General features: G+C 46.0%; 1 protein-coding gene across 1 annotated transcript; it reads left to right on the top strand.

The window, feature by feature from the left end:
• On the top strand, window positions 1–26,078 carry SDC1 (syndecan 1). Its single transcript, XM_065835844.2, has 5 exons — window positions 1–319; window positions 21,333–21,414; window positions 22,457–22,947; window positions 23,166–23,295; window positions 23,843–26,078. Exons 1-5 carry the CDS (start codon window positions 263–265, stop codon window positions 24,007–24,009), a joined length of 927 nt encoding a protein of 308 aa, XP_065691916.2. The 5' UTR covers window positions 1–262; the 3' UTR covers window positions 24,010–26,078.
• Window positions 26,079–26,775: the final 697 nt, after the last annotated feature.

Here is a 26,775-nt window from a genome sequence, read left to right as displayed (position 1 = left end):
AGGTTGTTGCAGTGGGTTCATTAAAAGACAGAGTTCAACTCCTTCCCGTCGCAGAGCGCTGCTGGGAGGCTGGTTCGGGGGCTTGCGAAGGGGCGAAAAGGAAAAAAAAAAAAAAGGAAAAAAAAGAAAAAAGGAAAATAGAAAAGGGAGAAAACCCGCGGCTACTTAAAAGAACACTAAGAGGAGCGGGGCAAGAGCGGCCGAGGGGACCGCGGGAAGAAGGGACAGACTGTGCGCTCTCGAGGCCCGGCGAGGAGGAAGGATGAGAAACGTGGTGGCCGTGTGGCTGGTGGCCCTTTGCTTCCAGGCTGCTGTCCCGGTGAGCCCGCGGCGAGCTGGGGGGGATGGCGGCGCACGTGGGGCGGCGGGGACCGGACCAGGCTGGGCTGGGCCGGGCCGCTTCGGGGGGGGTCGCCGGGGGCCGCCGTGAGCCGCCCGGCTCCCCCCGCCCGACAGGTTATCGCAGCGGAGCGGTGCCCTGCCCGGCCCTGCCAGGAGGGCTTCGGGGGCTCTTTGTGCTGGCGGCGGGCTCCAGCCCGGGCTGCCCCGGCAGCCCTAATTCAAACCAGACCCGCTGCGGCCGCTCCCGACCTGCCGGCGGCTCCGCCCCGCTGCGCTGCGGGGCGGGCGGCGCTGCCCGGGAAACCCCCGCCGGGGCGCGGGAGCCCCTCGGTGCGCCCGGGAATGGGGCAGGGGGGCGGGGGGACATGCTCACGTCCACGCTCCGGCGTGGTGTGGGAAGGGGCGAGCTTTGAGTTTGGGCGAGCTCTCGCATGTGGCTCTTTGTGGTTCAGCTATGGCCGGGGAGCCCTTCCCTGCGTTCCGTGGTCACGGGTGACTTCTGAAATGGGGGTGCTCCCGCCGTGCCCCTGGCACAACCGGTCTTCGAAGGGAGCTCGGGGTTGGCTGCTCCCCGATCACCTTCGTGCCCGGAGAGCTTGGTCAGCAGAGGGTACGCCCGGATGCCTTTTATTTCTGCCCGCTAAACCAAAAATCCAGGTGGTCGACTCGGCGTACGAATCCTCCGGCTCCCCCGATGCCCGGGCTCGGCAGCAGCCCTGGGAAACCATCCCCTCTTCCCTCCCGCGCCCGGCGTGCGGCCATCCCGGCTCCGCGCTGCCTCCAGCCCTCCGGGGCCGGCTGGGCAGCGCTTCGGGGCCATCCGCTTTCTCCCTCCCCACCGTCGTCCTCTGCTCCCCTCCTCCTGAACACAGTTACTAACACTGCGATAGTGAGGCTTGCGTTTTCTCCAAACTCCGGTGTTTCGGAGCAGCTCTCCGGGGAGGTGCAGAGCGGCTGGGTAGGGCTCGGAAAGCTCCACATCCGCGCAGCAGCTGCCGCCAGATGTCATCCATGAACAGAGGATGGCTCTGCCTCTGGAGGGCCTTTCCACGGAGATCCGGCACCGCAGCTTTGTGAAAGTGCTTTGCTTGGTGCTCCGGATCTGTGCTGGAGGCCTGGGCTCTGTCCCCAGGCTTCTGGGCATGATTGGAGTCCTTGGGGACACCTCTCGAGAGGCACAAAGCTCAAGTTGCCATCCCTTTCTCCTGTGGTGAAGGACACTAGCTCGTTGCTTCCCGTGTGCGTGGCTCATGGAGTCTTCTCCTTTGGATGAGTTAGAAGGAAAAAGTGAAACATGAGGCTTTGTGTGAGCAGGCAGGATCATGAAAGTTAAAACTGGTGGGCTTTTCTATTTCTGAAAGGAAATAATCAATTTGAAAGTTCCCTGGAGATGAATTGCAGCAGCAGTGTGGTAAGGAGTGGCAGAACAAAGTGTGTGGCAGGATCTAAGCTGCTCAAAGTACCTCCAGTTTCGCTGTGCCGTTCTGCCTGTGAACTCTACCTGTAGATCTGGACATGTACCCTTCTAGCCCATGTGGTAGTGAGTAGTTATGAGATGGGTAAAAATGACAAACATGTGAGCATAATGGAGAGAGGGCTCTGCTCAGAGCTTCTGAATAAGCTTTCTACTGAGTAAAGTGGAAAAACTGTAGTTTATTTGCAGCCTCTCTAATGCATTTGGATAAAATTCCCCTATGATAAATATTCCTTACTAGAAACAGTAAGGACATGAAGTAAATGCTTTTCTGGAGTTTTCCTGTGCGTAAGAGACACGCAGGCCTGGATGACAGTTCAGATCGAGGGGTGTCCTGGGTGAACATATGGAGAAGCAGAAGCCCTTGGGGTTCTTCATGGTGACTCAGTGCTGAGGCTGTTTCCCTTCTGGTGATCACGTGGCCTTTTTCCCATGTTGAAATGTCAGTGACATGAACTAAGCCGCCTTTCTCACCCATCTGGAATAATTACGCTTTTGCATCAAGTGGCAGAAAACCTCTGGAGTTAGGTACAGAAAGCTGAGTGACCTTACACAGTCCTTTGCATGTGCCAGATCACAGTGCTACAGGCATGGCTGTGTTGGGTTCTTGGTGTCTGAATTATTGGAAAGGGTGCCACTGGCACATCTCTTGACTCTTGGCTATTGCTGCATGACTTGACTCATCCATATTATTGTAGAAGTAATAAGCAGGAACAAGAAAGTGGCCAAATGATAGTTGTTTTCTGAGTACTATTACCTGTAGAAATGGTTGGGGAGGTTCCTGTTCTTCAAGGTGACACTTCATTGCCCAAAACACCTTGTATGAGTGTCATTGCCCTGTTGTTATGATGGAGACATTGATTTCCTTGAAATAAGAAGGCTGATGCATCTTAATGGATTAAACTAGTTATTTTCTCAAATGGAAACTTTTACAGGGTGTAACCCTGTCAAGAAGCCAAGTGAGCCAAGGTGCATGGCCTGCTGCAGGGGGGCAGTGGGCAATCCAGGCTGTATCGTTCGGTGTAGGTGCACACTGGTGGTTAACACAAGCTTAGAAGAGCAGGCAGAACCTTTTTTCCAAGGGTGATGTCATTCCTATCTGAATGTAAACTAATTAGAAGAAATTAGGTAGTCCAGCTTACTTATTAAACGTGTGCGCAGTGGATAAGGAGGAAACACTTTCTTCTACAGTACCTTCAGAGCAGTGTCACATTATTTATCAAGCACTATAAACAGCACTTTTCTATCTCAACACTCACTTGCTGGTGGTTACCTCCCAGTAAAATGGTGACTCTGTTGTATCTGGTCAACTCTAATTAGAGCAGAGACAAATAAGCTGTGATTTGTATCACATAAAGGGGCTCTGGTGCAAGTTTGTAGTCCTGTGTGCCAGGTTTCTCTCAGTTTCAAGTGGCTAGAAGAGCTAATGTTTCTAATGGCAGCACTCTGAAATTTCTGGAAACCAAACAATCCTCTCTAACAACCTGAGACAAGTTACAGCAAGTGTAAGAAACCTGTAAGCATTCTAAAATTAAGCTAGTGCACTAACCTGAAATGTAGGCTGCCGTTTTAGTAGCAAAATCAGTCCATTTTAAGTATGAGTTTTGCATTGCTGGTGCTTAGATGTCTCCAGGTGGCCTGTGTAGCAGCACTTTGGCCTAACCTTGTTTGAACTGGCTCTTGTGTCCAAGAGCCATACTAATGCCTTTGAGATGGACATTCCACTCTTGTTTGTGTCATCTGGCATCTAGGGAGCTGGGATTTTAGTTGTGTCTGCTATGGAGAGGAGGAATGTTCTTGGGAGAGAGAAGATAGGACCCCTTTCCTGAGGAGGTGCTGCCAATGGTAAAATTGTAGTGCTTCAGCATTGCAGCGTTAGTATTTTTGTCTTAAATGTCTCCTACTCTTTCAACTCAGAGCTATTTATACAGCACTCCAGGACAGCTGGAGGTTGATGGACTCACTGGGACGTAGGGTAGTTCAAATGGCACTAGACCCTCAGGACAACATTCAGTTGATGTTAAGACACCTAAATGTAGGTGTCTATGTGTGTGCTAGGTGCCTAAGCTCTCATTATAGTCATGGCGATGTAATCAGTGGAGTCAAAGAAAGAGCAATTATCTGACCAGCCCCTGCACGTCTACTTCAAGGTGAGTTGCTTTGTTGGGGCTGCTTTGACTAGATCTCATTTTGCCTATAAGGGGAGCATAGACACCTTTCCTTTAGTGTCTTTATCTGAGAGCAATTTAGCTCAAAGTGATCATCTTTTTATTTGTGAAACTTTTATGGTAACTCCCTCCATAAACAAACAGACTGGACAGGTGCTGTTTCTGTGCCAAGAGAACTAGCAAAGCAGTGGGAAACACCAGCTCCAACAACAGCTCTGTCCTGTTCTAGCGCAACTGGATCAGCGCCTCCAAATAATGCCATAGTCTTGCTCTGCTGAAGACTGTAGAAGAGAGTAAGGAGTATAGTTGGGTCCTGTGTCAACGTTCTGAAGTGAGCAATATGAGCAAAAACATAAGTGGATGTACTTTTGGAGGGGGAGCTGGATTGTGAGCTGTTGAGGCATCAGAGCATTTTAGTATTTGAAGGCATTGTTTATTTGTAGATTAGAAGTGAGGAACCTTTGTTATTCCCTCTACTTTGATACAGGCAGTGAACTTGTGAAGTGGAAGCTGTTTTGACCAACAGTGGCAGCATAGCTGGTGTTTCTTACAGGTTCATTTATGTTCTGAGCCAAGACTCTTAAAATGCAGAGAACATGTGGTGTCTCCTTAGAAGTGCTGAGTGTCAATTTTGTTAACAGGTCTCTAAGTCAGAGTTGACTAGTGTACTTCCTTTGAACTGCTGCTCTGCTAGGCTGCTTGGTGTACTGCAGAAATGAGCTTTATCTGGCCTGGCTAGAAACCTGGGACAGTGCACTTTCTACTGTGGAGATGCTAGTGGAAAAGTTACCACACTGTGAAGCCTTACCTCAAGGTGAGATAACATTTGGACCTCCTACAAGCAACTCTTGTGGAGCAACATCTGCTAATGTGGTGGTTTCCCAACCTCGCAGTTTCTCAAGCAGTGCTTGGCTGCAGTCAACGTTCTGGGTCTTGTGGAACCGGCATGGGTCCAACGGAGTCTGTTAGCTTGGGCTCCTTGCCATGTTTGACTGTAATGTTTGTATCTCGCTGCTGAGACCAGTCACACCAGTGAGTCTTGCTTAGCTGGATGGGAACCAGTGTGTTAGTGGGATTTGGATGGAGTTGGTAGCAGAACTTCCCGTTGAGTCACTGGAGCTGAAGTTACAACTGAGTCATGGAGGTGCCGTAAGTCATGGCTTTCCCTGCTAGGCTTCTAGTTTGCAACTCCTTCAGGTATTGATCAGTTGAAGAACTCTTGCTGCTTCACTTAGCATCTTGCTGTTGTGTTCTCTGGCAGAACTGTTTTTCCCCGTTGCCCTTGTTTTTGCAATATGGTTTTCTTCAATGTCCACTCGTTTTGCCTCTTAGTGTTCATGGCTTTTCTAATAACAGAAATTTTTCAGGATTGCTATGGCAGAATGACTCCTTACTAAATGAAAGGCACTGATAAAAGACAGGGAACTGCCTGCCAGCCAGCTTAAAATACTCATGGGTGTCTTGCCCCTCATGGAGGCTCTGTGTTCTGGTCATACCACACCCTCTAACTTTTCTGCACTGCCGGTGCAGTAACAACGTCTTGTATGCCAGTCACAGGAACAAGGGCTGACAGTCTTGATTTTTGGCTGCAGACAGTCCCAGGCACATGCTTTTGTCAACCCACCTCTGCAAAGCACATCAAACAACTCATCCGAGTGCCCTGAGCTCCATTGTCTGAGCATGCACTAGCCATCACTGGAGAATGGGGATTGCTCTTTGTCTGCCTGTGACACGTGATGAGGAGCCTATTGCTTCTTTAATGGAAGAAAACTTGAACTTCATTCCATTTGTAAGGGGAGGAAGCTGAATGCTGTCTGGGCTGTACCCAGCAAAGCTCTTAGTTTCTGGTGCTGGTGGCAGTACCCATCCTGGCCAGAGCTAGTCAGCAGCTCCCGTCCAGCCTTTTGCATCTAGGGATTACCAGAGGAGCACACCGTGTGTCGGAGCCAGAGGTGGGCAGGGGGGAGTGAAGCCAGTCTACCATCTGGAGAGCAAGCAGTGATTAACCTAACAATTTCCAGATGAGAGCTCTTGTGATGTTCCGTGTTGTAGCAGTGGTACTGCCGTGGCTGTGTTGGTAAAGAGCCTTTGCGTGATCCTTGGGGATCAGACAGGCAGCTCCAGTGCTGTAGGAAGAGACTACTTGGCTCTTTCCTGTCTCAAAACAGGACCTCATTGCTGCCTTATTGTGTACTTTGAGACCAGTAGAGTGGAGACATATAAATACAGGTGTATATATATATATATTTATATAGAGAGAAACCTGTCCTTGTCATGTGCTCTTTGTTGACAAACTCACAGCAGGGTTGGCAGGCTGTACGCCCTGACCCCAGGATGGTGATTTGGGAGATTCAATGCTCATGCTCTGCACAACCACAGGAGCTCAGAGCAGCCTGTGCATCTACTGAAACATGAGTCTCAGGTAAGAGCATCTCTGCAGGAGAACCTGTTATCCCATTGATCAGCTGGTAGGTATCTTCTTTAGGGACAGAGCCCAAGCTTTGTTTGGTCAAGAAGTTGAGGGGTAAAAGGAGTAAAAGCCCAAACTAGAGGAACCACAGAGCTTGCTTGGATTCGTATCTTGCACAAACACTAACATATGTGTGTTTAAAAGAGGTGTAGATGAGGCTCTTAGCGACATGGTTTAGTGACAGTGTTAGGTTAATGGTTGGACTCGATGATCTTGAGGGTCTCTTCCAACCAAAATAATGCTATATGTGATATTTTTCACTCTCCTGCTATGCTTTGTGCTTATGAAACTGTAATAGAGACGCTTGCACTGGCAGATTTGATGGTCAAATAGGATTAGTCCACCTCACTGGCTCTAACAGGGTGTAAGTGGCACCTACGTGCAGTGGCAAAGCGGTAGCGAAGCTTGCATCGAAACTTGCTGAACAGCCTGCAGCTAGACGGCTTTGACTGCTAAATCTCTTTCTGTCCTAACGGGAGGAATCTTCTAGATCGTGACTACTTTCCCATCAGCGAACAAAGCACCCAACAAAAGAGGCTGACTCTGGCATGTCTGGGCAGTGGCGGAGGAGTGCTCTGCTATCGTGCGCTCACATCGACTGACTCACGGCCTCGAACAGCAAAGCTGCTGCCTTAATCCTCCAGCAGCATCGGCTCCACTCTGAAATGAGTTTGACTGGCAAAAAATTCCTCAGTCTGCATCTGTAGCAGCACCGAGATGTGAAATGCTAGTGAGCTTCTTACTCCAGGAGCTGGAAGATGTGATTAGGAATAATTAGAAGGTTTTCCTGTAGGATCTGAAATGTGCTAAATGCTCAGTAGGTCCCCATCTCTCCAGCATGCAGCCAGAAGGGGTTAAAAGGATCCACTAAACCACCTTACACTGATTCGAATGAGTAAAACAGGCTGGATGCTACTCTTGTAGTCAACTTAAATGGTAGCGTCCCAGTAACATAGGCAATCTTATTCTCTGACCTGTCCTTTAACACTCCCACACCACTGGATTGCCTGCTGGGGAACCTTCCCAGGCGTTATTTGGGGGCAGACCAGTTGGCAAGGCTCGAAACTGTGCCAGAGATCATTCTAATAATTTGATCGTATAGATTGTGTTCCAGTGCCCGAGGACATTCCCTGATGTTGTTTAATTTACTAGTATGGACGTAGCCGGTGGGTCTCTGGCAGCAGGCCCAGAATATTACGAAAACTGCAGTATCCAGTAAAAGAAAGTGAAAGTTCATAATGGGAGATCACGACTCTCATTGAAAACCGAACCTTTTCGGATGCTTCAGAAGGATGAGCAACTACCGTTCTGTCAGCAATCCCGTGGAATCAATCAGCTGAGGCTTGCAAGGTGAATACTAGAAACCTGGATCAGCAAAGCATTCCGTGTAGTAGTGGTGGTGCCGGTGTGTGCCAGTGATTCAGCCTGTGCTTTTAGAACTGGCCCACAAGGTGGTCCTTCATCATTTTACTTTCTTTAGAGATATATTGTGCTGACTAGAGTTGGTAGTCAGTGAGTAGACCCAGAAGTTTATTCATATATGAAATATCTTAGTGATGTTTGAGCAGTGTCTTACAAGTTTGATCTGTTGTTATGTCGTATCTAGCTATTCTGATGGTATTCCTCATTAGAAACTTGTCTGAACTAAGGGATGTGTTGGAGTAACTTGGTACTAAAGCACTTCACCTTGCCTTGTAGTTTTTGGTATTGTTTTATTGACTTGTCTTCATGCCTGACAGTCCATCAGCAGTGGCATTAGTGATGTCTCTTGTCTCTTCACAGTATAGATATGTAAAATGCAGGGATATCCAAACCACAATTTAAGTCTAACAGCTGCCCATATGAGGCAGGAGAGCACCTAGACTCCACTCCCCTAAACTATAACCTCTTCAACTGATTTGGTGACTGTTCTGAAACAAGGCCATGGGAAAGACAGGTGAACAAGCTGTGTACCCAAAAATGAGGACATGAAGTGGCTGAAGGTAGTATTCATTCACAGTGAGACTTGGATAACGGCTTGGATCAAAGGGAGGCTCTCTGATTTATCCTGCCTTTGTAACAGTCCCTTGTTCAGGGCTCTGCTGCATAGATGTGGTACTAAACAGTGCAACCCAGTGACTCAGTTAGTTTAATGTGCTAGGTGTTTGGTCAATAAATGCCTAATGTTCATTTCTGACATGAATAGAACTATAGGTGACTAGAGTGCAATTGCAGCAGCAGGGTTTTTTTTTTTTATGATTGTTTCTGATGGGAGGATTTCATTTGATGCTTCAGCTTTGAAATGATGCTTCAACACCCTCATGACTCAGCTTGGAAGTACACCAGCCAGCTTCCATAATCTCACTGAGGTGTTGCATAATTTAACTGTAAACAGGGCAACAGTAAGCCACTGCTGTCAGAACTTTGTTTTACATGTCGGATTACCAACGCTTTTATGAACCTGAAAACAGAAACCATTAGTGTCCTAGAAAGAGGCACTGAGAGCTTCATCTCTGCACCATTTTATATGGGTAGATCACTTGCTGTATGCTTCAGTGGTTATGAGCGTGCGTATTTCTCGAAGCGTGTTCATGTAGTCTGAACCGTGTTGTGGTTCAGCCATCTGGCCTACTGCTGCTTATTGCAAGGAAACTAGCAGTACCTGAAACACTTACATGCTGCTTTTCTTCAGGAGCTGCTAAGACTGTGAAGAATGAAGGGGGTGATGCCAAAAGTGCCTCTTTGAGAAGACTCTTGAGATGGGGGAACAGGGTATTCCTGACCTGAGATGTGGCTCCTGCATCTGGTGGAGATGTTTCAGTCGTTTCGTGCATGGCTTAGTCAATCTGGTGTAACTGCATCTGTTTGGCAGGGATGACTCCTGCATTATGAACAATCTAGACTTAGTCAACACTTTAAGATCCTGTGGATAAAACAGACCTCATAATGTAGGGAGAGACTTGATTTCTTCACACGCATGATGGTTTACTTGAAACTGGAAATGGTAAGGCACAGAAGGAAATGCAAAAAAAGTACACTTAGCCATGTGTGTTGGTTCCTGCACCTTGGCAGGTCTGACACTGCCCTGCATTGCATCAAACCCATAATCTACAGCTGCTTGCACGGTCTGCATGAGTCCAGCAACTGCTGATTGAGACGCGAAAGTTCTTTCTTAGCAGAGCAGCACCTGGCTGGTGTGAGTCTCCAAGCACTGGTTAGAGCTTGGCTGTAGGGAGCGTGCCCAAATCAGAAGGGATCTGCTGAATGTCAACAGTTGGCTCACTTTGCTGCCCTAGTTTAACTTGTGTCTGCAGCTCCCTTCCAAATAGTTGAGGCCTTCTGTAGCAGACGGACAAATAACAGCACCAAGTGATAGGTTGTTGGGTGTGACCGGTCCTGCCATCTGGTGCGCATGTGTGAGATGGAGACTGGGACGGTGTCTGTTCAAGCCAGGCAGCTCTTTCTGGGTGCTTCCAGTTTCCTGATCCATCAGCTCTTCAATGCGGGGTGTGCCTGAAAAGGGTTGTTGGTGCTGCCATAACTAAGAAGCTGGGTAAGAGATTTATAATGACATCCGGCATTCAGAGGTTTAAGATGTCTGGGATGTGCATATGGAAAATACAGATTGTTAGCAAAACAGCATTTCACAGGCACTGGAGACTTCATTGTGCCTCCTTCTGGGGAAAATGTGGAGTTTACAAAAACAATCAAGAAGGCCTGGTCTTGGATTGTTGAGTCTCAGGCTGGTTTTGCTGTAACTTTATGTAACTAGTCAGAACACACTGTCAGCTTTTCTTGTTGTTATACAACTGTAGGTTTCAGTAGTCTCATTCAGGTTACCAACTAACCTGCTTTAGCCGAGATGTTCCATTATCCAGGTTTGCGAGTTCACCTTTCTGCTGAGGCTTAAATAACTTCCTAGCTGCTAGGAACCAGAATTGCTGCCAGTAAACCATTAGTTTGGTGATACACTAGGGATTTTTATCTGAAACTTGGATTTCACTGACCTAGCGTAGCACTGCAAGCAGTTTGCTGAAATTAGAAACACATATATGTATCACAAATAGAGTAAAAATGCTTCTGTGATCCTTCAAGATCTTACAGCTTTGTCTCTTGGCTCCTTGGCATATTTGCACCAGGTAATTGCTAGAATTCAAGGAGGAGAAGAGGGTAAACTTCCAGGATTGAGATAAGAACTTGGGTCTTCTCCTAGCCATGTGCCTGGATACTGAAAGCTGTTGCACTCAGTCTTGCCTGATAATAATTCCTGAAGGCAGGAAAATACTCCTGGCTGCACATTGGCTTCCCTTCCTTGGGTGAAGCCAAACAGCTTCTTCCCCTCCAGAGTACTGTGCATTATGGTGATGAGGTTGCTTCTGACTCCTGGGAGCACATCTGCCCAGGTCAGAGCACTTGTGCGGCTGTAGTGTTGCTTGTGGTAGTGTGCTGATCACACAAAAGCTGCCATGGAGCTCATTTGAAATGGGTAGTAGCTCCACCAGCTACATTGTAGGGCATTTATCTCCAGGAAACAGGCTCACCTAGAACCAGAGGTGCGTACAGGTTTTCCTGGTGCTGCTGAGAGACATCGGTGATTCACAGTGTGCCACCAGCCCCATTTGAAGACTAGAGATGCCATAGACCAAGTCATGCTTTCCTGTAGATACATCTCTGATTTCTAAGCTGGGTCTCCCTGAGCTGAATGGCTCAAGATTAAAAGATAAAGCTGGGCTCCTTTGGATCAAAGCCTTTGAACTGCCTCTTGTGTCCTGATGTGGGTGTGCTGCAGGCTTGTGCTCTGTTCCGCAGCAATGGCCTCAGCAGGAGGAGCCTGCAGGGCTGAGCCTCTCAGCATCCTGGCACATGGCCTACAGCTGTGTGCTGACCGGTTTGAGCTGACAGACGGACGGGAAGGAGACTGTCTCAAATGGGACAGAAGCAGACACTAACTGCTTTGCAACTCTTGCCTCGAACCTAGTCTGGGACTATATTCATCAGTCTCAGGGCTGCAGTGCTAACTGGTCTGCTGTACTGGGAGCTCTGTGGTTTCTGCTGCTTGCGTCAAGAACAGTGTGGCCAGCAGGACCAGGGCAGTGATCGTTCCACTCTACCTGGTGGTGGTGAGACCCCACCTTGAGTCCTGTGTTCAGGTTTGGGCCTCTCACTACAGAAGAGACATTGAGGTGCTGGAGAGAGTTCGAAGAAGGGCAATGAAGCTGGTGAGGGGTCTGGAGCACAAGTCTGATGGTGAGCGGCTGAGGGAACTGGGGCTGTTTAACCTGGAGAAAAGGAGGCTGAGGGGAGACCTTCTCACCGTCTGCAGCTACCTGAAAGGAGGTTGTAGCATGGAGGGGGTTGGTCTCTTCTCCGAAGTAGCAAGTGATAGGATGAGAGGAAATGGCCCGAAGTTGCACCAGGGAAGGTTCAGATTGGATATTAGGAAAATTTTCTTCATGGAAGAGGTTGTCAGGCATTGGACCAGGTTGCCCAGGGAAGTGGTTGAGTCACCATCCCTGGAGGTGTTTAAGTGATTTGTAGATGAGGCTCTTGGGGACACGGTTTAGTGCTAGAGTTAGGTTATGGTTGGACTCAATGATCTTAAGGGTCTCTTCCAACCAAAATGATTCTATGATTCTACTCTTAGCTTTATGGGGAGAGGAGACTGTCTTCTCCAACCCATTCATGCTGTCAAGGAGCAACTGGGCGGACCGAAGCCCGCTATTGCACTTGCCAGGAAGTCTTGGTGGTTCTGCAGTGAGTGTCACTCCAGTGACAGTCCTCAGTGCTGATCCTGTAAGACCGGGTGAGTGGGTTGCAAGAGCAGGGACAAAGAAAGGAATTTGCACCAGCTGCAAGCAAATCTGTTCATGGCAACAGAGGTCACTGCATGGATTGAGATGACTGGCCGTGGATAGTGACTGGTTTTGCTGGGACCACTGTTGAGGACGTAAGGTCAATGTGTTTATATGTGGTGGAGGGCAACACTCCAAGACAAAGTCCAGTCTCCATGGAAGTGGTTTTAACTGTTGATTACTTGTCTGAGGCAAGTTGCTCAACTTCACCTGCCTGAAATCCCCAGCAGGGGCTGTGTGTGCACTGCGGCCATCCTACATGGGTTGAACTAACCGGGTTGGGATACGTGGTAGCCAGTGGGCACGTGCTTGTGCTACTCTGTGGGGGGGAAGAGGCAGCAGGGACCTTGGATCCTGTACTCTCAATTTCTTCTTCCATCAGGAGGATCATGTGTTGCAGTTACTAGTGTACATGGCGAGTGGGTTTTGGGCTACTGGAGTCCTTTGCTAGATGGGTTTCCGTTTCATAAAGATGTTCTGACCTTATTTTGTCAGGGTTCCTGGGACGGGCAGCCCATCACTGGCTCTGTCTGAAACTAAACAATTCCCCGTCTGTTCTCTTCTGAACAAGCAGATGAACTGGCTGTTGCTGTAAGACTGAATCTTCTCAGCTGGTTTTGCTATGTTAGAAAGTAAAAAGTACCGGTGACTTTAGGTCAGAGGGTTTTAAGACAAATTAGGTTTGTCCAGTCTGGGATTATGCAATTCACTGCTCATCTCTTAAACCAGCTGAAATGGATTGAAATTAGTTCCTACCTACTTTGCACAGCTCTTGGAGGCTATATATTGACCATGGCTTTCTTGATCTATCTGAAGAAATGAATACCTGAACTATCAAGCATGTTAAAGAGCTGCAGGGAAGGCTCTTTAAAGAAGAGCAGTTAACAGCATAAAACTGAACTGGCTGCTTCGCATGAGATTGGCTGCAGGGAAAAGAGCTGGCTCATTAGACCTCATCTTCAAAACCCAGGCTGCCTTGAACGTGGGAGACAAAAGATATCCCGCTTTTGGCCATGTTGTGACAACTTTCATCTGCCACTGATTCAGAGTTGAGTGCTTGTTGTGCGCCACATCTGTGGATGTGTTTACTTGTCAGTGAGGTTCAGTCACTGGTCTGGGCTGTATGGATAGGCTGGAAGGAGCAGGTTGGCATGAGTGAAAACCATGTGTAGTAACTTACTTGTTTGATGTATCTTCCAGGTGAAAAAGCAGGAGCACAGACTCTTAACTTGCTTCTCTGTATTCCTGAAGGACTGGCCAGACTTCTGGTGGAACTGGCTGAGAGAATTAGGCAGCTCAGCTCTTGTGCGTCAGAGCTGACGTGGTGCTCTGTACGTTCCCAGCAGTGTACACGGCTTGTGTGTTTGCCGCTGATGCGCTTGTGTGTTTGCCGCTGATGCGCTTGTGTGTTTGCCGCTGATGCGCTTGTGTGTTTGCCGCTGATGCGCTTGTGTGTTTGCCGCTGATGCGCTTGTGTGTTTGCCGCTGATGCGCTTGTGTGTTTGCCGCTGATGCGCTTGTGTGTTTGCCGCTGATGCTGTGTATGTTGCGTGGCCACGGGCTTCCCTGTCTATGGAGTCTGTAGCCCTATTGGACTCCAGCTCCCTCTGGCTTTGCTCAGCCCTCTCTGCTGAAGGACACACGTGATACACTCCTTGTCCAGCACTAAACGGCAATTGCACTGGGCCTCCTGCAAAGTTCAGGTAGCCCAAGACAGAAGCAGAACTACTGCCTTTTTGATGAAGACATTTATATAACCTTTGCTGCTGTGTTTAGGAGCTCAGGGAGGACTTAAAACACTGTTGTCAGACTTTGTTCACAATGGATAAGGTTTGTTCCAAATGCTCTGCAGAAGAGAACGCTCCCTACAACCCCTCTCCTTGCTGCTTTTTGTATAAACCTGTGCAGCACTTTGAGTCAGCCTCTGGTTTGCATGTTGCCTGCGGTCTGAGGGTGGTGATGCCCCTTTCCAGGATGCGTGACGGTGACAGGGTTTTGCTGGGCAGGTGACTGAATGTCAGCACCCCGGAACCCCGACCGTGATTCTGTATGAATTACTTCAGCAGCCCTGGCTGCCGCGCTCTGCCCTGTGCCAGTACAAACACTTGTGCGTTCATGCACTGAGCAGGATGGAGGAACTGGTCCTACTGGAAAATTCTTTGACTGATATTTTCTCCCTTCTCCTTTTTTTTTTTTTTTTTTAACCAGACCAGTTTCCTGATCTGGTTCACTGTGAGATGAAAAACAATGCAGGGGATGGTCCAGGCAGCATGAAGTGACACGCTCTTGTGGGAGGTGGTAGTTTAAAGGGCCCCACTGCAGAATGTGAAACCCAACCTGATGGTGACAGGCTGGCTCATTTTCATTCTTGGCATGTTGATTGCTGTGTTTCAACCCTAGTTAATTAAACAAGCTGGCCTGTCACAGTAAGGAGAAAATGTAATGCTAATTGGGCAGTGGCGTGGTACTTATCAGGTGAGCCTCTAGAAGTATTGGGACCATAGCTGCTGTGCTTATGGAGGAGCTGGATGTTCTTCTTGGACACTGCATCTTTTTCAAAGGATCAGTGAATGCTTCTACATCTGTGGCCACAAAATTTGGCAGAAAAGGAGGATCACAGAATCGCTGAGGTTGGAAGGGATCTCTGAAGGTCACCCGGTCCAACCCACCTGCTAAAGCAGGTTCACCAGAGCAGATCACACAGGAATGTGTCCAGGCAGGTTTGAATGTCTCCAGAGAAGGAGACTCTACAGCCTCCCTGGGCAGACTGTTCCAGGGCTCTGGCACCTCAAAGAAGTTCCTCCTCATATTCAGATGGAACATCCTGTGCTTCAGTTTGTGCCCGTTGCCCCTCATCCTGTCATTGGGCACCATGGAAAAGAGTCTGGTCCATCCTCTTGACACCCACCCTTGAGATATTTATAAGCATAATCAAAGCGTAGAGGATGGTGAGCAGAGTTTAGTCTATTTTGTTCTGCCCACAGTGGAATAGATCCTAAAAGCTCTCATTCTGTTTTGAGTAGGTGTTGGACGGTGTTTCACTGCCCCCAGAGTTGAGTGCCAAGAGGTACCTACTGTGTGATGATCAAGTGGTTCATGCTTCAAACAAAACCAACTGCTATTGCAGTGAGGACCTCTCCCTCAAAGATATTCCCCTTCTCAAGTCCTCAGCCAAAACCAGGAGGCTAGTAAGAACTCAATCAAGATTTTCCAGATTTCTTTACACTAATAATGATTTGACAGAGAAGCAGCCAGATTAACTTGCTGCTACAATGGTGCTTGCCTTGCATTACCCAGTACTTTCCACTTGAGAGCTGCCTGACCACGTCCCTTTGGAAGGAGCATCCTGTGAACCACTAACCAGCCTTAATCCAGATGGCATAAAAGGATGGATGGACAGGTGGGGATGCTAAAGCCTGTCAGTACACAGCAAAAGCTCATTGAAGGAGGGGGAAAATGACACCATCTGAAATAGGGAGGGCAGATAGTTGTAATGCTTTGTGCAGTCTTGATTGGAACACTAGTCAGGGATAAAAGATTGGCTTAAATCTACGCTACCCCGTTCACAAGCTGTTTGTGGGATGGTTTGTAGGTTTCTTTCTGCTCTTTGGCCTGCACTGTTAGTCTGTGTGTTTGGCTGTTGTAGGAAGGTAACTACTCCATTAACCAGCAGGGTCACTAAGCAGCACTGGTGTTTATCCTGAGCAGTGGAATAACAGGAGAAACAACTGGAAGAGCCATTAGCTGAGATGGTGCCACGTTGCCACTGACTTCTGATGTAGCAGACATGGCACGCAAGCTTCACGTCTGACTTGCCGCATAAAAACGTCAGTTCTGTTTCAGCTACTCCAGGATTTATGACAGGCTGTTAAATTGAAGGTGTACATGGTCAACTTAATGTTAGCAGTCCTTGTGCCTGCAGAAGGAGGATGCTGTTTTCTTTTAGGGTTGGGTTTTTTTACCTTAAATGTTTAAGCTGTCTGAAAACCATGGACATCTGGGACTGGATTTAATTATATGTGGGCTATTAACTGCAGAATATCAAGGTTTAACAGAGATAAAATTTCTTTCAGCAGGTGGTTTTGTCTTCCCACACACTAATACCAATATTTTGAGGTCAGAAACTCTTCAGGCTGTTCTGCCTCAGCTAGCATTTCTGCGAGAGGGTCTAGCTCTGCTTTTCAAGATATAGAAATAGGTGAAAGACAAACTTTTCTGTTTGAGTTTATTTTAGAGCTGTTCAAATCCTTGTGAACATCTTTTCTAGATGCTCCAGTGTTCTATTTGGTAGCCAACTAGAGACCAAATGCTTGTCTTGTTCTTCTATGTCTCTCTCAAACAAGAGCAAACTGTTGGTTTTGTCTCCCATAAAGTTGGAAGAATCTTGCAGGATGCTTAGGAAGGTGCTTTAGGTGGGAGAGCTCATTACAGGTCATTCACTTGCATCTGAATAAGAAGGATTTATTAGGAGAAACAAATATGGAAATCTAACAGCATTATTGAGATAATGGATGATTTCAAGTGTTTTTGACACTGCTGTAGTAGGCTGATCACTAACTGGGATTAATAAGAGCAGGATACAAATCATCCTTAATCTAGTTCAGGGCTTGTAGCAGCTTGTGGCAAAGCCAGTGTTTTTGCTTACATCAAAGAACAGTTTGAAAAAAAAGCGGCTTCCTTTTACATATACCATGGCTGCAAATTAAAGAAATGTGGTTCCCAGTTTGGGTGCGGTGAGATCAACTAATAAACTACAAATCTCCCCTTTGTCGTGAGAGAGTATTCCAGATCTGGGCTCTGGCAGCTGAAGGGATAAACACAGAAAGATTCATGTATTGGGACTGCAACCAACACAAAGACTAAAGAATAGTTAGAAATTATGTTTTAAAAATGAAAAAAAAATAAAAATAAAAAGACTGGAGTATGTCAGACTTCTGGAGCCTATAATATCGCTAATGATTTGTGAAAGCCGGGCCCATTCTTGATTAATTGAAGGTGCTGCTAAGCAGCTTTCTGGTTGTCCCAGCTGAACTGAATAACTATTTTTCTGCAACAACAGAGTGCTCAGCAAAAGCAGAGGCTCAAATCTCCCTAGGGTTTCCCCTAAACAGGCTGCTTTGATACTTGGGAGGGGAGTCTTCCACTGGTTACTGCATATCAGAAAAATGCTCTTAAAAATGTTACCCCTCACATGCAACTGATTTCAGTGACACCAAATCAAAAGGACTAGGCAAGTATTTCTGATCACTTGTCTGAGCTACTTATTAAATAAATAAACCCAAAAGCACAACTAAAAGAATACTATATTGTTAAGCAGTAAAAAAGCAACATGTTTTAGGTACAGTATAAGAATTGAAAGTCTTTTGGCTAGAATACATGAGATACCATCAGAGATCCTTCGAAAGATCAACTGTCTGAACTTAAACGTGTTCATCCAGCCTCTCTGGCATCAATTACAATGTGAATGGTCCGCAAATAGTCTCAGTGGACTGAAAAATATGATGATGGAAGTAATTTTAAAAGCGTGTCCACATTAGCTGATTATATCTAACAGTCCAATAAAAAACTTTTAGCTGAAGTAGTGTGAAGTTGTTGGTGGAGCAATCTTGCTTTAAGAGGGAATTTATTTTGTGCACTTTTCATACAATAGCACAACCTGGTGATTCAGTCTGTGTTCTGCGCCCCTAATCCTTTTGACTAATCAAAACCTTTCTCATTGGTGTAACTCGGCTGCAATAAAAGGTCATGGAAAAGCCTTGACCATGAGGTGTTCGCTGTCTGAACAGCACGGTCTGTCTTTCTGATGCAAACCTGAATTAGTTCAAGCCCTTCCGATGCTGTCCTGTGTCAGTGTTTTATGTTAACCTTGCTGTGTCTGAAATCCTTCAGCAGCAGATCATTATAGCAGCTTGACCTTTCTGCAGTATGTGCTTTTTGTGGTATTTTTGTGGTGCCATAGGGGAGGTTACTTACTGCCTCTCATGCCTATTGAAGCTGGAGTGCATGCAGCAGGAAGTGTAGTCTGTATATAACTGTGCAGTTACATAAATTGGGCAAACGTTCCTTAATGCTCGCGTGTCATAAAATTTGATCATGTCATGAAGTTACATCACTTTGTGGATATTCTGACTGTGTGTAATTCTACACTGTCCCTTGAGTACTGGGGGCAAAGAAAGTTCCTCTCGAATCCCAGGCCTCAAACTACCTGGTGAAATGCTGCAGCTCCCACGGGAGCAGCCTGAGCCAAGATCCTTTGGGGACAACTAAGTAGAAGGACACATCTAAGGCATCTTCACAAAGCTTTTATATAAAGCTGTGGAAAACTTTCTGAGTCCTGAATCATGTTCTGTGTTCTCTTGAAATACCCTAGCCAACCTCAGGAACCGATCGGAATCTGCCTTAACGTTTGTATGCAGCTGGGCAACTCCACAGTGGAACAGCATGGGTTTCCATTGGTTTAGACTGGGCTGCACTGGACTCTCTTCCTCTGAGGAGGACCTAGCTATCCCTGCTTGGATACAGAATGAATCAAACTAGGATTCAAACAAGTACATGGTGAAGGTTATGGAGAAGCAGAACATGCAGCAGCCTGGGAAGAAGCTAAAAGCTCAGGGGAAATCGAAGGGTAGGCTGGTTGGACGTGCTAGATACCAAGAAAGGAAGTGTGGTGTGAACAAGCCTCACCTGTGAACACAAGGGGAAGGGGTGCTGGTTCCATAATCAAGATCAAGAGTTGCTGTTTCACTTCCTGACAGGCTGTGATCCTTTCAGGGGTGTTGCTAAGGTCTGTACACCATCACATCTGTCCAGGTGTTCTTGGAAATCCTGCATGAGCTACCCCTGAAGATTCAGGTTTGAAGGAAGTTAGTCTGATCCTAGATATGAGTGTATGGTGACAGGTCTTAAACTATATTGGCAGGCCCTTTCTTCAATAAAAGGTTGGAGAGATTGCTTTTTAAGTGCTTCAAGGTAGAGTCTCCCCACTGGGAGGAGAATGCACCCTCTTTTGCAATGAGTCCCCCTTTTGCACTCAAACCCAAGCTCTGAATGGGATCAAAGGCTTGTGCTTGCAACTGCCAGTGCAAGAAAGGAGGGAGAAAAATGGTCCCCTAACCCCGCATCAACCAAAATGGTACAATTTCTGCAGTCTGACTTGACTTCTGAACACACTGGAAAGGAAGCTCAAGGGAGCAGAGTGAGGGAAGCCTGGTAGTTATTTCCATATTCTTTCTGCACCAACAGCTCATACTCTTTAATATTTGAAGTATAGTGATACCAGCTTGTGAGTCACTGACCTTCGACTCAAGAAGGAAAATATACAGGAAGTACATATCTGACCTACTTTCCATGGGTGAGTGCAAAAGCACAGTGCAAACAAGCAGGGACAAATCAAAAAATCCAAATTACCTCATGACATGCAGCTAAAAGAATTGAAAGCCAGTTTCTTCTCAGAAGTTACTCTAGAAATATGCTTGCAGAAGCTGGAGGAAAAGTGTTTTGTGTGTTTTTTTTTTTCCTCTCTTTTCTCTCTAGTAGAGAAAGTGCTAAAAAGCATAATGTCTGTATGGGGGGGGGGGGGGGTGTTGTTGTTCTTACTTCTTTTGTTATTAAAAAAAACCCAATCATCTAACTGCAATGGTCACCCAGAAGGGGTGAGCCTGATTAGGCTGGTGGCAGCTTGCATATGTCTTTGTTTTCAGGGAGGTCAAATCTAATAGGCTAGTTAACCACCTTGGAAACCAGTTGTTCTGTGGAAATGTGGTGATGGATAAGGTTTTAAGGATGGAAGAGAAGATGGGATGAACATAGGTACCTTAAAAGAATGAAAAGGAGATAGGGCAAATAAATACAGCTATGTAGGTAACAAAGTGACAATGAGACAGCTCAATTGCTTTGTTTGACAGATAATAGTAGTGCCAGTAATTTTGTCCTATGGTGAAGATTTGTGTTATTTTTAAGTGACACTGTTAATGCGAGCTAGAGGAGTAAAAAGTGGGCCTGGGTGCAAAGCTGGCAAGAATATATATATATATATTACATAATAAAATGAGATTTCACACTCCTGATAAAGCCATGATCAGCTTGGATAGTGCAATGCAATATCTCCTAAACTTGCAGATGGGGCAGTGCTGGCAAGGGATGATGAGGGCATCTTGAGGATGGGATAGAAGTCAGCATTCTGGAAAATGAAGAATGTAGTTGGATGGGGAAAGACGAAATTCCAAAGAAGTGACTTACAGGGATTTGGTTTGCAATCTGAGAAGGGAAAATGACAGGTCAGGTAATGGTGGCCCTGCAGAAATAAACCTGGGGCTGGTCATGAGCTGAGAGTCAAGCATGTTGTACCAACAGGAACAGCAAGTGTGTACAGCAGAGGTCAACAAGATACTTGAAGTAATCACTCTGCTTTATTTAGTGTTGTTTTCTTGGGATATCCCAAACAGCTTTGAGCATTGTGTGTCATGACAAACAGGTGCTGCAGACCAGGGGTTTGGTCTCTTGTTTCAGGAGCGGAACTTCTGTGCTGGTTAGTGCACCCCTTGAAGCATAAATGGAGAAAGGTCAGGGCTGTGTTCTCCTACATGGAAGGCTGGTTTCTATCTCAGGACTTAGTCTGAGTGCCCACACTGATAAAAAGAGTATCTCATTCTATTTCCGGTTAGATGCTGTGGTTTCAGATACATGATCGGTGCTGGAAGGGCTCAGAAAGTCAGAACTTGAAGCAGAATGTTGTGTGAGGACTGAGCAGTGGTTGCTACCAGGATGCAGCTCTGAATGGCTTCCTCGCTTGCTTCTTTCCCAAAGCAAGCGCAGCCTGGAAGCAGCGCAGAGAAGGGAGGCAGCAAGACTGGCCTTTCCAACACCAAACAGACTAACCAAAACTACTCTTTTGGGGAGGTGGAATAGAATAAAGAAAGATGAGAAAATGTAATCCAAACAAATAAAGTTTGCGTAACCTTCAGGAGCCTTTAGAGGACTCTGCACAAGCAACATGATAACTTCAAGTAATCTCATCACTAACCCAGCTTTTCCCTTTGTCTTTAAAGCAAACTACAAATTTGAACCTTCCTCCTGAAGATCTTGATTCATCTGGTGATGATGACGATGGGTTCTCAGGTTCAGGTGCAGGTGAGTTATTAGCACTCCTACTGTTAGTGCTTGATCCTTGCAGAATGTGGCAAGTTGATGAGCATCCAAGCTAAAAGAGGAGGAGGGAGGAATCATACACAGCCCTGCCTCAGAATATGAGAATTAGGAACAGAGAAAGAACCTAATCTATTCATCTTGTATTGCTTCAGATACTAACAATTAGCAGAAAGTGAGTTGTAGGAAACTTGAAAGGGACCAGAAGCAGGTATACTCCATGTCACTGCTAATATGAGACACTGCATGAAGAATGTTATGAAACTGGAGTGATTCTTTACTCGTGGGGAAGAGAGACCATAAGAAGGGCCTTCATCCTCTCTTATGAGCTGGTAGGAGATACCATTTGAGGGTGTGTAAACCCCAACCTGCCAACATGCATCAAGTGCAAATTTTACCTGTCATCAGATGTGCAAGTTCCCATGAGTCATAATTTTTTAGAATTTGAATAAAGGAGTTTTAGGGTGGTGAAAAAGTCAATCAGAATAATTACTAAACTGCAGAGAGAGACCTTTGATGTTTAGTGCTGAAGTTAAGGAGATGCTACTGAGGCAAGAACAAGTTATTGAAAGCTAAAGCATGGTATCCTGCTTCCTTCCAGCCACATACTTGTATTTTAGATTAAGTTCTGCAAGAATAAGACCCTGAAATCACTGCCAAATGTGCCAATGACTAAAGATATTGAGTAAGTGGGTGACTGCTCTGAATCACATAAAAGATCTTTGAGAAAAGAGTCAGACAACTATTCTGAGCAACCAGCGTACTGGAAGCAGACGTTCCCCTCGTCGACTTGCCAGCAAACAGATGAGCACTTGTGCCTCAGGGAGAAGCAGATGACTGTCAAAGCATTGCTGAGTAGTGCATTGGTCTGCCCCTTCCTTATTCCACTGAAAAGAATATAAGGAGTTACAAACTGAACTGCTGTTATGACAAAAATTGGCTATGCAGGTTAGGCATCCTTTATAGGCCAGCACCCTGTAACAGCTCTCTAAATTGGCCAAGGATAATATTTTGTTTTGTTTTGCAGGTCCCCTGACTGACCAGGCTCTCAACCGGAGAATCCCAGAAGAACAGACTAATTCCTCATTACTGGCAATGCCAATGGATTTCAACGAACAGCCATTTCCTGGGATTGAGAGCCGAACTGAAAAGGAAATAACCTCTCCTTCTGCAACTAGCAGTGTAGTGACAGAGGAGCCAGTTGTAGCTGTGAAGGACGAAGGGCCCGTCATGGGCTTACCTGATGAGAAGCCAACAAATGATGCAGTTACAACAGTGAGAAGCCCCACTACTCACTTCCCTTCAGTGGTTCATGTAACTCCTTCAGAAATCTCAGGCACGGTCCATGAGCTTGAACCTAAAATCCCCAGTTCTGATGTGCCAGACACTAAAGACGTGCCTGAGCCCCACTCTACAACTCATCATGAGGAAGATATCGCTGCCAACCCCACGACAGCAGCTCCAAAGGATGTTGTTCCTACACAAGAGGAGGTTTCTGAAGATGGCTCTGGAGACCCGGTGAGGACTAATAGCTTTGACATTCTTTCCAGGGAGATGGCTTTAATAGTGGGTGGTAAGTTGGTTTTGCAGGAAAGGGTGGTAATTTGTCAAAAATGATTGACTTAATATGTTTTATCGGTGTGGAGGGTTTTAGATGGAAAAAAAAAAGCAGCTATGGAAAGTCTCCAGTAGGAGACATGGGAAACGTGAATAACCTGCTTTGTATGTTCTAACAGGGAGACTTCATCTTGACTAAAGATGAGGATTTGGTCCCCACGCAGAACTCAGAAGTACCACATGACTCTGAGAGGAATGCCAAAGCAGCAGGAGCCTCAGGAATTATGGACAGAAAAGAAGTTCTTGGAGGTACCTGATATTCTAGATTTCTAGCTGGTAAAAGCAGACTCTCGTAGGAGTCTTCCAGGCAGCAGAAGCTGTAGTTCTGCAAATACATCTCCGAGCACAAAAGCAAACCTTTTGTAGTACAGCTCTGAAATGAGGGTCCTGATTCATGATTCTGTGCTGTCAAAACCCTAACAGGGGCAAATATTAATCTGCTAAGAGCAAAGCAGCCACTGCTAGTTACCTGGAATTTTATATTGAAACCTATTCAGTTGCTTTTCTCAAAAATTCAAGTGAAACTACTCTAATGCTGCCTGGGTCAAATTACTAGAGTTGAATAATGGTGTCTTGCATGATTTGCAGTGTGACCTGGTGTGGTACATGACCAAGGTCTTAGTAATGGCAGGATGACTGGTTTGTGGGGGGACAACGACACACAAAAGGACAAATTAGTTTCTGGAAGTCATGAAGTCAGGAACTGCACTTGAAAGAACAATCTGGAACTTACAATCATACTAGCATTGTGTGGTGTGGCATCTAGAGTAATTTGTGGCTTTTTTTCCCCTTCCAGGTGTTATTGCTGGAGGACTAGTAGGCTTGGTGTTTGCCGTGTTTTTAGTTGCATTTATGCTGTACAGAATGAAGAAAAAAGATGAAGGCAGCTATTCACTGGATGAACCAAAACAGTCTAACGGAGGATACCAAAAACCACACAAACAAGAAGAATTCTATGCATAAACACTGATCTTCAGGACACTTCTTATTCCATCTCTCTTGGACTATTCTCTCCCTCCACGTGGACCTCCTAGTGTGCTTTGCGTTAAACTTAAGCCATATGATCATTGGGTTATTTGCCCTTACCACTTTGCCATTGGAAATTTTATAACTACAAAGTAGATCTGGATTCATTGAACATTCCCTGCTTTCTTGCACAACTTTATTTTTTTTTTAAACAGAAGTGGGACTGCAAGTTGGTTTATCCTGAAGACTGCTGGGGCAGGCGGTGGGGAGAAGATAAGGGAGCACTGTATGTATAAACCTCTTGATATTTAGGGAAAGGGCTAGCAAGAATAAACAATTATCAGTGCTCAAATTCTGTATAGCAGTGATCCTTCCTATTTAACTCCTAGACATGTCTCGTAAGTGTAACAAATGTCTGCGCTGGGCAGATGTTTGGTACGCTGCAATCCTCTAGCTCTTTCTAATTGCCGTGTTCGGAGCACTTAATGCCTATGAAACATCAAGCTGAATATGATTTCTAGAGAAAAGAGGTGTGAGGGGCAGGGTAAGCAAATGACTGTCACATGACTTAAAGTAACTTATATTTTGGAAGCATTATCCCATGCTCAGAACAAGCTCCTAAGCAGTTGGTGCATACACTGATACAAAACACACTCCAAAGACCCCAAAACTAAGCGGAGAGTCATTTTGCCCATCACATTGGATTGTCCCACCACCCTCTTGCTCCTTCTAGGCTTAGGTAAGGAACAGATTTTTCTAAGCAGTCTCATCTCAGACATTCCCTCTTGGGTGCCGCATCTGTCATGCTGCAAATACTCTTATTCCAGGCTACTGTGTAGTCACCAGGTGACGGATGGCGCGTTGTAGCACCTACCTCTCTGTGCACCGTTTACAGCAGTGGTCTCGGAACGCGATCTGCTGTCGATGCCACGGAACACCTTGGCACACAGGGGTGGAAGGTAGAAAGCAGCATATCATGACTTCGCAGCTAAGGGGTAGAGAAGCATAGCATCTCAAACAAACCTGAGGAAGGCTAAATGTACATGGCCTTAAATATATACAACAGTTGGCGTGCTTGATTCTCACAACTCTGGAATGGCTCTTCTGAAGCTGTTCCTGCACTTTGGAGAGAAGCAACTCCAGGGATGTCAGACTAGTAAGGGCTGAAAAGCACCTCCTGAGGAAAGTCCTGGAGCTGTTGGTGGTCAATGTGCTGTCAGATGTGAGGCACAGAGGCCTCACTGAGGGTCTGGAGTTCTCCAGAGTATCTCAAACCCAGTGAGAAGACAAGTGTGGTGTTCTGCACAAGCCTTACTTCTGCTCTGCCTTTGGTTAGTTTCTTGCAAGTTCAGTTCCTCATCACTCAATGCAGAAGGTATGGGGTGGGTAGAGGAGTGTTTACAACTGATGTAAATATTTGTACTGTTGAGCCAGAGGAAGTGATTGGAGAATATTGGAGAATATTGCAACAGTTGGTACAAATGTTGCACATGAACAGTAGAACTTAAAAACCTGTGTAATTTAAATGAAGTATGAAACACTCCTGAGCTCCTATGCAGCTAAAATTGGTGCCTTCTCTGCAAACCCAGGAAAGAAAAAAACACTTCTAGATTCCAAACTCTTCTTTATGCACACAGAAAACTTGTGCATATGTGTAGCTGGCTGTTTTTGAATAAAGCTGCAAAGTCCATTATGTTTGGTTTTTTTTTAACTGAATGAGTTTTTATAGGTTAATGCAATGACCACATGGTGTTAATTTCAGCTGTAATTCTTTGCTTTGTATAGGAATGTAGAAATGTTGTTTGATAGGTTTATCTATGAAAAGGTTCTTGTAAAGCACAGGAAAAGAAAGTGGTAAACTTCAGTTGTACCTCATGACCTTGCTAGGGGGAAAGGAAAAAACTTGTTTATTTTGGTAGCCCAAACTGACAGTTTGTGAAACAAACATGACATTCTGTGTTATTTAAGTGGTACAAATGAAATAAGAGTTCTAACGGAAGATGCAACATCTGGTTATCTGTATGCCGTGTAAAGGTATACTGCAATAAATGGCATTTTGGCAAGAATGTGTCTGATCTGATACAATACTTCACAAAGTAGATGTCATTTTTAAGACTGCCCAGGTCTTTAAGGAAGTTGGATTCTAAGTGTGAAATGTGAATTTTGGTGTTAAACATGTGGAGGGACTTGAAGGGTATGAGTGTGACCTGCTTCCCCTCTCAGCATTGCCCTGGATGTTGGGGTTGCAGGGAGCAGTGTGGGATGTGAACAGGCTGTCGTGGAGATGTGAATGAAATCTCTGTTAGAGCTCGGCAGCATTTCACGCCTGTTCTGATTTTGGGAGCTCTCATTGCTCGTATAGTATCTCACCATCCCTAAAAAGGTGAAAAAGAAGTTGTAAATCTACAGAACTCCCTCTTGCTACCTGTCTTCTGCCTCCAGGAGTCTGAGAGCAGGGAGGGCTGCAGGTTCCACGTCTTTCTGTTAATGTGCTTCCCAAGATAAATTCGGAGATAGTACCTCAAAGAGGGAGAGTAGAGCAGGCCTGTTCTAAGCATTCTGCTGTACAGCATCAGTTCTCTGGGGTGCTATGGCTTGTGTGGGAGGAGATGGAGCAAAATCAGAAGTAGAGGAAGATGTCCTTCACGAAACAGGGATATCAAAAGCTGCTGCATGTCTAGGTGAGTCTTACTGCAGCTTATAAAATAATTTTCTTTTACAAGGCTTTGAGCTGTAAGAAACTTGGTTTTTTGTTCTGTAAAC

This window comes from Patagioenas fasciata, chromosome 3 (assembly GCF_037038585.1).
Source record: "Patagioenas fasciata isolate bPatFas1 chromosome 3, bPatFas1.hap1, whole genome shotgun sequence".
Taxonomy (NCBI): Eukaryota; Metazoa; Chordata; class Aves; order Columbiformes; family Columbidae; genus Patagioenas; species Patagioenas fasciata.
This window is presented reverse-complemented; position numbering and strand designations above follow the sequence as displayed.

Excerpts from the sequence above, each read along its gene's own strand:
- SDC1 (XM_065835844.2), top strand. The coding sequence starts at position 263 with ATGAGAAACGTGGTGGCCGTGTGGCTGGTGGCCCTTTGCTTCCAGGCT. Across the intron at positions 320-21,332 it reads GCTTCCAGGCTGCTGTCCCG|CAAACTACAAATTTGAACCT; the intron begins GTGAGCCCGCGG and ends TTGTCTTTAAAG. Across the intron at positions 23,296-23,842 it reads CAGAAAAGAAGTTCTTGGAG|GTGTTATTGCTGGAGGACTA; the intron begins GTACCTGATATT and ends TTCCCCTTCCAG.